The sequence below is a fragment of the Eublepharis macularius genome, chromosome 2 (assembly GCF_028583425.1).
Source record: "Eublepharis macularius isolate TG4126 chromosome 2, MPM_Emac_v1.0, whole genome shotgun sequence".
In the NCBI taxonomy this organism is placed as follows: domain Eukaryota; kingdom Metazoa; phylum Chordata; class Lepidosauria; order Squamata; family Eublepharidae; genus Eublepharis; species Eublepharis macularius.
Genome location: NC_072791.1, coordinates 223,465,748 through 223,478,692, shown reverse-complemented (window position 1 = coordinate 223,478,692; position 12,945 = coordinate 223,465,748). Strand labels below are relative to the sequence as shown.

The window sequence follows — 12,945 nt, the reverse complement described above, 5'->3', positions numbered from 1 at the left end:
TTCTGAAAATAAAGGTTATTTTCAGGATCACAAATGAAATGCTGTTGCTTTTTACAACGTAATAAACAGAAATACCAAAAAAAGCAAAAGTTGTAGACTTGGTTAACTGGTGCTCATCTTTGCTGCTGTGAAACCGAATGTATGTTCACTGGAAGGCTTTCTCCCATCTTCTAAATGAAAGCCTAATGCTACACATTTTATTGTCTGTCTTAGAGAATCCTGCCAGCGTGTATTGACAGGCGCCACAAGGCCAGCCAGTCTTCCTGTTAACTCCATGCTGCATCTCCTCACTCGCTGATGTCTATCTCTAATATTGTGCGGGCTATATTACAATTGGTGCAAAGGGATAAGGTGCAGTGCTGACTTTTGTCACAGAACGGCCATGGTCCTTGATCCTACAATAAAAATTCTTCTGTATATCAAGTTAATTTATATCACACTAAAGCAGCAGCCACCAATAGGGATGTGCACCTGGAAAAAATTCGGTTTTCCTGCTTCGGGTTTATCCGAAGCAGGAAAATGATCTGTGGTAACCCGAAAGCGCTTCGGGTATTTAAATTGCTTCAGTGTGCTCCATAAAGATTCGAAGCATACTGAAGTGAAAGGGGGCATTTAAACCCCCGCCAGCTGGATCAGTTGCATGGCAGGGATCTTTTACGAGAGGTACATCTGAATAATGAAAAATAACAATTTCTCAAGTTTGTTCTCTGCTAGAAACACAAGGGGGAGGAAGGGCTCCTGAAATGATCAGCTAAGCAGGATGGAGGGAAAATCCTATCCTACAAAACCTTTCCACAATCTTTTCCTGGGTCTTCTGTAGGATGCACAAAACACTCTACAATAGCTGTCAAGTTCCCGCTAGCTCATGAGCTCCCTGTGGGAAACCCCCGGCATACAAGTGCACTGGCAGCAAGCAGGACCAATCTGAGACAGCAGCCAAGGAGGGAGGGAGGAGAGTGTCCCATTGGAAATAACCTTTAGAAACTGATGGAGGAAAAAGTTGGGGAAGCGAGTGAAAACCATCAAGAGTAAACTAGTTTGGAGAAGATGTGTCAGCGTTCTCTGTGTAGTACCAAAACAGTTTCATATTCTCCCCCCACTTTTTGATTTGGATGTTGTCACTCATGACCTTCTACTGTAGCTCTGACCTCAATGCCCCTCGCAGAAAGAGTATCACTGCCCAACGCTTGGAGACAAGAGCCATGCTGATATCTGGGTTGGATCTGGGAGACCCAGATATGGACCCCTCGCTTTGCTGTGGAAGCTCGCTGAGCAACTCACTCTCTAATTAACCGACCTCACAGGTAGGAGGGGAGGGGGGAGCCAGCTTGGTGTAGTGGTTAAGAGCAGCAGGACTCTAATCTGGAGAGCTGGGTCTGATTCCCCACTCCTCCGCTTGAAGCCAGCTGGGTGACCTTGGGCTACTCACAGCTCTCTCAGAGCTCTCTCAGCCCCTCCCACCTCACAGGGTGAATTGTCCTGAGGATAACAACACACTTTGTAAACTGCTGAGTAGGTGTTCAGTTGTCCTGAAGGACGATATATAAATTTATTATTATTATTATTGATGATGATGAAAGCCACAAGTCCCCACTTTGGGGGGGGAAGTGGGGTTATGTATAAATTTTAAAACAATAAAATTGCTCCATTACCATGCAGAGCTCTTAATGGCCACACCACTCACAGAAAACACCTGCATGATTTCTAAAGCAGCCGTGTAACCTTTCCTGGTTATTTTATATTTTAGTTCGGTCTTTCCAAAGAAAGCAGCATGAACGTTTCAAAGCATTCAACTTTATAAAAGTGAACACTCAGTGGCCGAGGAAAGCCCCCTTTATTTTTTGGAGTGCATCACCTGACCAATGAATGAGCCTGGAAAGACACAGAAGGGGCGAGGGGCAGCAGCAGAAAATGTAACAGTGTGACCCACATGCTGAGCAGAAAAAGCCACACATTTTCGAGCCTTGCCAAGATTGCAGCTACCTACAAACTAGCAGATAAGCGGTCTCGTCCCTCTACGCAAGCTCCCGAAGAAGCACTTAAGGACCACAGGTTGAACACATCTGGAAAGGAAAAAAACCAGAGTTTACTTCAATCACAAAGGAAGAACCTACCTTCTATTGCACAAAACTCTGGTTAGCAAAACAAAAAGATGCATATGCCCCTGCCTTAACGTATTGTGGATCCTGATATTCAAGTTTAAACCATGGATCACTCGGGTACTCATATATGGGGCAAAATCCATCCAACGAGGCACCCGAACTGTGCCGGATCCTCTGTTGTCAGCTGTAAGTGGCCATGGACTGGGTCCCAGACCTGGACAAGGGGAGACCTGGGACCCACACCTGCACTCCGCAACCAAGCGCAGTAGCTCGGTCTTCCGCAAATCACCGGCTTTAATTTGAGCCTCCCCTGCATGGCGACTGCAAGAACAAAATGGGCTGACATCCCAAGATACATGACCTTCAGTCCGTTGGAGGAAGTCTGGATTACAGAAGCAACAAACACATTGCGAGACTTTTGAGAACTAGATTGGGGGGCAGGGCGTGCACACTCACACGCACGTTATTTACTCACCATGATTTCAGCAGGACTCACCACCTTGGAGAACATATCGAACTCCTCTGGCGACATGGGCAGAAGATGGTCTGGGGTCTGCAGTTTGGATGGATGGCTGGAAGACAAGAAGGGAGAGGCGAGAAGGACAGGACAGTTCTAATGAGTCCATAGCAGCAAACAGCGTTCCTGGGCTGTAACAATCCTCTTAACCTCCCCACCCCCTGATATTCTTAGATCTCTAAAGGCAGAAGCAATTTAAGCTTGTTAGCAAACCCAGAGAGGGAGGGACAGAACTCGCTTGCCTCAAGGCAGCAGCCACCTTTCAGCATGGCACAAAAAACCCTCAAGTGCCGTCTTCATCAATGAATGAACGAATGAATGAAGCCCAGTTCCCAACTCTCTGTATTCAGTGGTGAACAACAGAGAGCTACCTCTCAAAAGAGATCAGGTCCTGTGGGATACCCATCCCTCCTTCACACAGGCTCAGGCAGGGTCCGCCGTTGCCATGCAGGTATAAAGAGCAGCACACACACACCATACAATAATCCATCTTTGCGAGCCACTCAAATTTTGTCCTTGGGCGATCACTCTGAAGTATAAGGAGCCTTGAAAGTCTACACCTGGGAGAATCTCAGCTTGGAGCTAGTATTGCTTCATATTGAAGCCAGGGGGGTGGGTTGGGGGTGTCAGTCTCTGAACACAGAAAAGGGAGCACGCCTGGGAAAACAGATGGTATCCTCCTAAGTTAGTTATCCGAAGAATCTATCTGAACTGCTATCTGAGGATGCCTGCGGCTTCATGCTATTGCCCCTATAATGTGGTATTGCTGCATGTTGGTATGACACAAAAGAACCAGAAAGTATGCTAAAGAATGCACTACTTTCTAACTATCGATGCATTTCATGCATAACACTACGACGTGACTGCACAGGGGGAAGGACTCATTCGTTTCCCTACTCATGTATGGCCTGCATGTCATGCTAGGGGTAGAGCTATGTCTCTACTGGGAATCTCTCGAACCACAGCCTGATTACTATTGTATACCATTCTGAGGATCTTTCAGTGACCTGTAAATGTAAACAACAACAAAAAGTGAGAGCTGACTCCCCCCCAAAAACAAAAGAGAGAGGCTCGGCCTTTGGGCTCACGATCTAAGAGACAAAACACACAAAAGAATAATGAGAAGACCAAAGGGATGCCAGGAAGATGAACAAATCCAGTGGACTGGGAACAACAGAGATATGGGGAAATGAAGGACAAGGAGACCAGCGGAGCAATGAGAAGGGATGTGGAAGGAAACATATATGAAGACCTTTGACACGTGAAGACATTTGTACACAAGAACGAGGAAGCAAACGTCAACAACAGAAACAAGAAACACGAGCGAAATGATGAGCCGAACGAATTAGACAAGTGGCTGCATTTACCAGGGAGCAAAGGATCCCCACCCGGCACAGAACGCACTCCCTCCCCTGTGATCGGGAAAGCAGAAGGGTGGGCCGTATGCAGCTTATGTACATTGCAATGGAAATGGATACGAAACTAACAGACCATTGGTGCAACCATGCAATCTTTCTCTGCTCAGCCGTCCCTTCCCTTTCTGCCTGTTCTCCAAGGGGCCTCCACTCTACTGAGCTGTTCCAGCCTCACCTAAGCAAGCTCTTTCCTTCGCCATTTCGGTCCCCCTTCCCACCCCACAAATCCTCCGCAGCCAAATACTGCTTCCCCTCCCCAACTCTGAGCCTTTACAGTAAACACGACATTAAATTAAAGACGCACATTATACCGATAGAAAACATTAACATTTTATTTTTGATAGCTATGCATGTTTTCAAGCACAAGTGTGGAGGACGGAGGGTGAATGGGAGTGAAGTTCGGTGGTATGCAGCTGTCCCTGAGTGGCAGAAGTTGTGACGGGGTAAGGCTGGCGCACACCGTAACTTCCAGAATCGGTGCAGATACGAACCCAGTGAAACCGCTGGGCTGCGCACTGGAAGTCCCACGGCAGGCACGTGACTGCGCTGTGGGAGCAGGAAGGAAAAGGGGGGAACCCTCCTGCCCCAACCCCTCATTCATAACCACGTGGCCATTCTCACAGCATACAAGTGTTTTGAAAGTGCATTCAGGCATCTTCTCAGCAAACTCACACTTGAGACACAGAGATTAATTCAGTTTTGATGTATCCCTTCCCGCCACCGTCCACGTCCATCGGTTCAGAAGCTGAAAGAGAACAAGAACATCTTTTCAGAACTACGGCAGAAGCCATTTTACTTTCATCCTGCCCTTACTTCAGGCCTTTGGGGCTGGTGTAGAGAGTGTTCCCTTCTTCCGCTTTATCTGGCCTGCAGTTCAGGCTCAGAGGCCAGGGTCACCAAGTCAGTTCCGTGGAGAGGTCGGGATTTGAACCCAGTTCTCAATCTGCATGCCACACTGGCTCTCCCTTCAGACTCCATCCCATATTAAGGCCAACCACCCTGCGTCTGTGTGAAGTGCTGTCAAGTCGCAGCTGACTTATAGCGACCCCAAAGCAAGAGACAAACAGAGGTGGTTTACCATTGCCTGCCTCTGTGTAATAACCCCCATTTCCTTGGTGGTCTCCCAAGTATGAACCAGGGCGGATCCTGCTTAGCTTCCAAGATCTGACGAGACTCGTCTAGTTATCCTGGTCGGGAGCCCAACTACTTAAATCAGCAACAAAAAGTTGGACTCTTAACACTTGGAAAAACGAAAACCATCTGTCTCAGATCGGAATGCATTTCAAAGGGGCATAATATGTGGGCCAGGTATCACCAAACCTTGTCACCAGGCCAGAACTGCACATTTTGGGGCCAACATGTCCCTTTAAAATCCTGAGGTTGCTTCTGCTCTGCAAAGCGGGATTGGAGTGAGAGGGAATTTTAGCACAAAAGCAGGGGAGAGGAGACTGACTCCTTTCCGGCTTCTCCCTCACCCCAGCCCACCCCTACGTTTTGGGTCAGAGGACAGAGAATATCCACTTTTGATTTAGTTTGTCGCTGTAGAAAGTAAGTCAACACACACACCCACTTGCAGTGTTAAAATTCTAACTTTCTACCGTACGGAAATGCTCAGGTGACCACTTACACTCTTGGGGTCTGGAGTAGTATTTTCCAAAGGCATGGTCTTTGGGAATATCCGGATAAAGGAATTTCAGCGGGTTTTCTGGAATATTTTCAGCCGCCATCACCTTGTAAGTGCGGATTATATCTGGGAGGGATACAGCGCTGAGCTCCTTCCTTGTATAGGGTTCCACCGAATGGAAATCCGGTACTGGTCCAAAAGAGAGAACAGGATTGGCTCTTAAGGTGTGATGCAAAGCTAGACTTCCTTGTCCACAACCTGGCAGGGATCCCAAGGCGATTCCCAAGTACTAACCCTTTCCCACCTTCTGTCAGGGCCGCCAACTTTTTCCACCGTTTTGCAAGATACAGAGTTTTAGAATGTGATACTTTCCCCAAAATACAGCCTACATGAGCTTTACATAACCCAGACTTCTATGTATCAAAGGAGTAGGAAAAAATTTTTTAAAGTTGGTTACCCTCAACAGTACAAAGGTTTAGTCTGCATTTTCCTCTTAAAGCTTGCTTACCCAATGTGGGGCGACACGGAAAGGCCATGAAAAAAACCTGGGTAAAGTAGGGGATATGAGAGGTGGTCTCTGAATAACGCTAGAGGGCTAAATCAAAATTAGGGGTCCAAAATTGCCCTGTTTGGAAATCCCAGAACCCGTTTCAAAACTGGGCCACTGACAAAGGCATCACCAGGGCTTTTTTTCAGGGGGAACACGGGGGTACAGAGTTCCGGAACCTCTTGAAAATGGTCACGTGGCTGGTGGCCCCGCCCCCTGATCTCCAAACAGAGGGGAGTTGAGATTGCCCTCCACGCCGCTTGGTGGCGCGGAGGGGAATCTCAACTCCCCTCTGTCTGGAGATCAGGGGGCGGGGCCACCAGCCACGTGACCATTTTCTCTGAGGGCAACCCACTGAGTTCCACCACCTCTTTTCCCAGAAAAAAAGCCCTGGGCATCACCTTCCACCAACCTTCCCCCTACCCTCTCTTCTACCACCTTTCCCAGGGAAACTCCCATGGGATCAGGCGGCAAGTTTGAGACCTGTCACCAGATATGAAGGGCAACCATTTGGCAGGCTCCCCTCCTGTCTTTCTTTCTTTAAAAAAAGACCCACTTTTGATACAAAAAAAAAAAAGAGGTGGCGGTTTTTCTTACTGTCCAGCAGCTTCTCTACCCAGGTAAAAGTGATCGCTCCTTCCCTGCTACTTTCGCTGAAGCGCAGAAGAAACGTCCCACTTTCTTTGCTGTTCAGGAGGGCCTTTTCTTGCTCCTTGCTGATAAAGCCCATGATGCTTCTGCAAAGTCAGAAAGAAAGACAAGCTCATGATCACCTGCCAAGGAAACATGCACAAGTCCGATGAACCCTTCCCAGGCCTGCCCAACGTGACCCTCCTTAGGCTGAAGGAGCCGAACGTGGCGGTTCCCTTCAGTCGCCACGGCTAGTAGCCGCTGATAGACCTCCCCCTCCATGAATCTCCCTGGTTTGTGGCTTGCCGACCTAGTTTCCAAGCCCAAACCACAGTTGCCATTTCCAACAAAGCTGGCCCCAAACCGACGACGCACCTGATCAGCTTGTGCAAACCATCTTTTGACCCTCATCTTTACTGAAGTTGGTTATTTTGGTGCTCATGTATTAAAAATGTCAACTCCACCCTCTGGCCTAGGAATAGCTTTTTGGCTATTTCCCATACACCCACCACCATGAATCCAGCTGGTTTGCTCTGTAGGAATCTTAGAAAGCACAGCATTCGTTGCACCGTGCGTGATTTGCCTTTTGCAACAAAGACAATCCCAGGCGAATTTAAAAATTCATGTTCTCAATAAAACACATTTGAGGCACTGTGGCTCACAACCTACCAGAACTCTCCAGAGGTTTATAATATCCCAGATAGTCTTTATAGCACTCTATTTTAAAAAAAAACCAATTCCAGACCAATTAAAGCTCTGTTTCGAACAATTATTCTAGAAGGCACTATCTGCCATTTCACAGGCTCCGCGTTAGACCAGTCTTACCCAATTAAACAAACAACTGCAATTTGTCATCTACTCGCAGGCTGCTAATAAGCTTTTTCAAAACTGTGCTGACGGTCAAGGGCCACATAGATTCCTTTTAAGATCACTGTCCTCAATTAAGCAAACATTCCTTTCAATTGTTCTTCTCATTTCTAAGACCATGCATAATGTTCACTTCTAGCAAAGGTAAAGCAAACAGAAGTCCCATCGATCTCAAAAAGTTAAGCATATGTACTTCAATTCAACTGAATTTTGCCTGGTGACACTTATCTTGCAAGATGTTTCCCAGATTGTTGTGGTGGTGGAGAGTACCCTCAGGTCATAGCTGACTTATGGCGACCCCTGCTGGGATTTTCAAGGCAAGAGACTAACAGAGGTGGTTTGCTATTGCCTGCCTCTGCAGCCCTGGACTTCCTTGGAGGTCTCCCATCCAATTACTAACCAAGGCCGACCCTGCTTAGCTTCTGAGATTTGGGGAGATCAGGCTTGCCTGGGCTATCCAGATCAGGATTCCCAGTTTGGTAAAAGTATCTAAATAAAACGTTCATACACAGAGTTTAATTAGCAGGTTTTCAAGAGTGCTACATGCATTTAAACAAGAGCAATGCAACTGCTTGGTTAAGGGCATTCTCACCGAAAAGTACCTTTCCACCTGTTGCGAGAATGTTGTCTTTTGAGAAACAAAAGTGGAGGACAGCAGGAAAGAGAGAGACTTCAAAATCAGAAACATCTGACAATGTTTAGAATATTTAAGTTCATAAGAGATTGGGGGGGGGATTGGAGAGGGGGGAAATGTTTTTCTTTTTAGTGATTTTAGAAGATACAAGAAGACACAAAAAAAAACCTTCAAAAGCTAAAGTGAAAGACGGAAAGCAAATGGCAAGTTTAACTGGAGACTGAAAATAGAAGTGAAACCATCTTTGTTCTGGGCAAACGGACATGCGTAAAACACAGTTACCGTCATGTCTGAGCCCCATCCATGCCAATGCTAACACTGAACCAATGTTTAATGCTGAACCTTAATGTCATTTTGCAAATGTCTTAACCATCACTTTTGTTTCTCCAGCATCCTGAGAACACAGCTGGCTTATCTCCTTCCTCTGAAGCTCCCAGAAGCGACCTTGCACTGTCTGAAATGTTACAGTTTAATCTTATGCCTTTTGTCCTCTCTAGGCTGATGTGTAACCCTGGAAGAAATTCCCACAACATTTCCTGCGCAAACCTGTGGTTTAGGTTGAGGGGGGGGGGGGGAGATGATTGGGTATTTAGAGATGTACTTTCTTCAAGTTTCTATTCCTGTCAAGGAACGTGTACTGCTTAGATGCTTTCTTGCTATGGACACGTATACGGAAATTATTTGATTTCTGAATAAAACCATTTAACCAAGAGCTTGGACTTCTTGTTGCGATGGTACAGGGATCTGTCTGCCATATCCTGTCACCCACAGCCTGACAATCAGTGAGGAAGAGAACAGGAGAGATTATCTGGGAATCTTTGATTCTATGATTCTATCTGACGAGATCAGTCTCACCTGGTCTATCCAGGTCAGAGATGCTTTAGGCTGATCCTGCACTGGGCAGGGGGTTGGACTAGATGGTCTCTATGGCCCCTTCCAGCTCTATGATTCTATGATTCTTTAGTGAATCCCCAACTGTCTCTGTCAAGAGTTTGTCCTAGTGATTTAAATGAAAGCAGGACACTCAAGCAGGCAGCATAGACTGACCGGAGATCCCAACAAGTTAATAATAAATTAAGACACCAACTTAGTGAGAGGCTAACCTCTCTAATGTCATCTACGCTTCACAAAAAATGAACTGCTTTGCCTTCCAAGCTAGCTTTGCTTGGCCGGCTTTTGAGTACTAATACGATGAACAGAGCACAAGACATCAGACTGAAACACAGACCGGGGGAGGTCTCCCAAGACCACGGACACCTCAGTCCCTTTTAAAAGTCTTGGCTGATTTAGGAGTTCCGACAAACCCACTGCCGTCAAAAGTTTCTGAAATCCTTACCCATCATTCCAGAGGCACAAAAGGTACTTCTTAATGAGTTCCAGAATTCCTTCAATCCACAGCCAGAAGGGAAAGCTTTTGTCGTTGATATTTTCCTGAAATCGGACAAGACACAAAAGGGCCAGTTCAAAAAATACAACGTTATCTGGCTTATGGCAGAAATCACATACTGGCTCAGCGATGATGTCATGGATTCCACCACCACCACCCCGCCCATTTTTGGTTTTCAGGATCTCTTGCATCCGTTGCTCTGGGTATTTCAGTCCTACAGAAGCCCCTGTGCTACTCCCCAGAAAATGTGCCCAGACAACAGCAAAAGGAGTAAAGGGCTGGCATCAGTATGCAATAACTCTGGCATGGAGAACATTGGCCAAGAGTCATCTCCATGCGCACACCATGGGGATTTGGATCCCTCCATGCCTTTCAAACAGAACCAGTGAAGTTCTTAGGAATTTAAGATTCTGGACTGGGGGGGGGGGGGGCTCCAGTGTGGTGTAGGGCTCAGAGTGTCAGACTACGACCTGACACTTTGCTATGGAACCATGAGCCAATCTAACTACCTCCCCTGCCCACTCCCCTCCCCTGCCCACCTCCCCTGCCCACCCACCCACCCACACACACACACACGAGGGCCAGATCGAGGGGTGGGCAGGGGAGGTAGTCTGCCCCTGGCGCCACCAGGGAGGGGGTGCCAGAAGCAGCTGCCAGCTGCTGGGAGCACGCGGGCAGCCTCGCAGCCCTCCGCGCTGCCTTTCGCCTGCTCCGCAGAACAGGGGGCGGCCAGCTTGCCATGCGCCCTGTCCTGCAGGGCAGGCAAAAGGCAGCGCAGCCGCCCACACCATTCGTCTGCCCCGTCCTGCAGGGCAGGTGAAAGGCAGTGCAGGGGGCTGCGAGGCCACTCGCGCCATTCGCCGCACGCTGTCTCCACTACTCCGCCCTGTGTGATGTCACTGAAATGACGTCATCACACAGCGCTGGGAGCACGCGCAAACGGTCGGACTAGGGTTGCCCTGGGCGCCGGCAACCCTAGATCCAGCCCTGAGGTGGTGAGGGGAGGGGGGAGTAGATGCAAATCAGCTGCTTCTGATGATGAGATCAGTTACTTCCAATTCAGGAGCTTCCTGCTAGAAACAAACACAATCCAAAGGGAAACTGCTGAATTGGAGTTCATATGTAAATTTGACTCAGTCAGACTTGGATTGAATAGAGACTATGAATGGTTCTCTCATTATGAGAAGTAACTGATCTCATTATCAGAAGCATCTGACGAAGAGAGTCGTGGTTCTCAAAAGCTTATGCTACAGAAAAGTTAGTCTCAAAGGTGCTACTGGACTCTTATTATTTTGACCTTGGTCTGTCTTACTAAAAGACATTAGACTGGATCCAGAGTAAATTATGTGCTAACAGGTGTAATTTCTACCAATTCTGTCTTCCTACTGCAGACTGCCCCCCATTTGCCCCTCATGAGGCCATTCCTGAGGGTCCCCTGTGCCCCAGGAGCACCATTTCGGGGAGATCAACGGGCTGCTGCAGCGGAGCGAGGAAGGCAGGGAAGTTCTGTTCCACTGACAGAAGGGTCTTGCATTCGTGGAAAACCTAGTCTGGATCCAACCCAGTTTCATGTGTCCATGAGTTCCATACCCATTTTCTTGTACCTTCTACAATGTTGACAACTAGTGTGACTGGTGTCTCTGCTCAAATGAACTTCTGTTTTGAATTTCTCTAGTCAAGCCCACCAATTTAACAACAGTTGAAAGTTACACCAAGTGCATTTCCCCATTTAAATCAATGGGTCCAAACAGAGCCTCACAGTGGCTGGATTAAGCTCCATATAATTTGCTGAAGATCTGGAGCTCGTACCTTACAGAATCTGACCCAACTGATGCCATCATCGACGCTTCCGTTAGTGCCTAAAAGGAAAACAAATTTTCAAATACTGTTTGCCAATCTACACAATGCCAACAATAAGCCTTGGAGTCCCAAGCACAAAAACTAGAGATTTAACTTTTACTACTGTGCAATGACAGGGAAAAAAATCCCCTGTGGAATGGCCTGCCTGAGGTCAGGAGAGCCCCCACGCTCCAGGCTTCCTGCAAAAGATGCAAAACTGAATTATTCAAAAAGGCTTTTTAGTCAAACAGGAGGGCTGTATTGTGGGGATGGGGTCTCAGGTGCTTCGCTAATGAGTTAGGGACCACAGACTTCACCACTATGTTGTCTTACATATTATCTGTTGCTTTAAATATGTACTCCTATGTACTACCTGTGCTTTAAGTTGTCTAATGTCAATCATAGAAGTGATTATGTTCTGTTTCAGTATTTTCTTCTACTCTGTATTGGATTCTTGCTAACGCTATGTCTTTTTAAACTTGTATCTATTTACCCTATGGCATTGTTTATGGTAATGTCCTCGATTCTGTACGGAAATGTACTTGATACAGATTGTTCTAATCTCATACTGTGTAATCTGCCTTGAGGCTCAGTGAGAAAGGCGGACTATAAATGACATAAATAAATAAAATAGAAACTGCCAAAGCCGAATGCACTGCATAAACAACAAGGGAACAATCTGAACAAATAAAAAAGGAAAGTGAGAAAGAAGAAAAAGCACAATGACCAGACAAGATTAAATTTCAGGTTATGCAAGGAGAAGTAGTGCAGAATGTGCAAGAAGAAATGATTGAAGATTTACTAGGATCCTTAAAGAATCAAGTGCAAGAATTAGCAACAAGCATGAAAGACAGAACCATCTCCAGTTATTTCAAGCAGAAGAAGCTACCAAGCGACAAAATAATTCAAGTGAAGAAGAAAGCCTGGCAAAGCAATATAAATACAAAAATCAAGTTACAAGTGGGAGTTACTTAAAAGACTAAGGCTACAGCTCAAAGCTAGAAGAGTTTTTCTTTTTTTTAGAATTGGGATGTATGACTTAATTGCAATGTTAAAAGTTAAATGAAGGAATTAGCAAATTAAGACAAATGGAAAAATTGGGAAATGCAAATGTATAGCTAATTATGTGAATTGACATAAAGTAAATTTATACACAAAATTATAGAAGGAATCAAGTGAAAGTTCAAGTTGTTAATTTTAAATTAAAGTGTTATATTAGAGACTAAATTAAATTAAAGGATTGGGACTGGGAAAATGTTAAGGCAAATTTATGTGTAAAAGAAATGGGAACTACAAATGGAATGTTTTGAAGAAACAAATTGTTAGTTTCAAGTTAAAATGTTAAGAAAGTGAGTTTAATTAAATACAGGTAACTGATGTAAG

The 12,945-nt window shown here is 46.1% G+C and overlaps 1 protein-coding gene across 2 annotated transcripts in view; it reads right to left on the bottom strand.

The window, feature by feature from the left end:
- Nucleotides 1-1,818: 1,818 nt before the first annotated feature.
- STAT1 (signal transducer and activator of transcription 1) overlaps nt 1,819-12,945 on the bottom strand; it is a 45,225-nt gene continuing 34,098 nt past the window's right edge. For both annotated transcript variants that reach the window (XM_054970522.1, XM_054970521.1), the window contains exons 18-24: nt 11,533-11,582; nt 9,673-9,767; nt 6,803-6,942; nt 5,662-5,847; nt 4,707-4,779; nt 2,578-2,674; nt 1,819-2,063 (exon numbers count right to left, since the gene is read on the bottom strand). In XM_054970522.1, the coding sequence (XP_054826497.1) occupies nt 2,040-2,063; nt 2,578-2,674; nt 4,707-4,779; nt 5,662-5,847; nt 6,803-6,942; nt 9,673-9,767; nt 11,533-11,582 (665 nt within the window). In that variant the 3' untranslated portion in view covers nt 1,819-2,039. The remainder of the gene's footprint in view (nt 2,064-2,577; nt 2,675-4,706; nt 4,780-5,661; nt 5,848-6,802; nt 6,943-9,672; nt 9,768-11,532; nt 11,583-12,945) is intronic.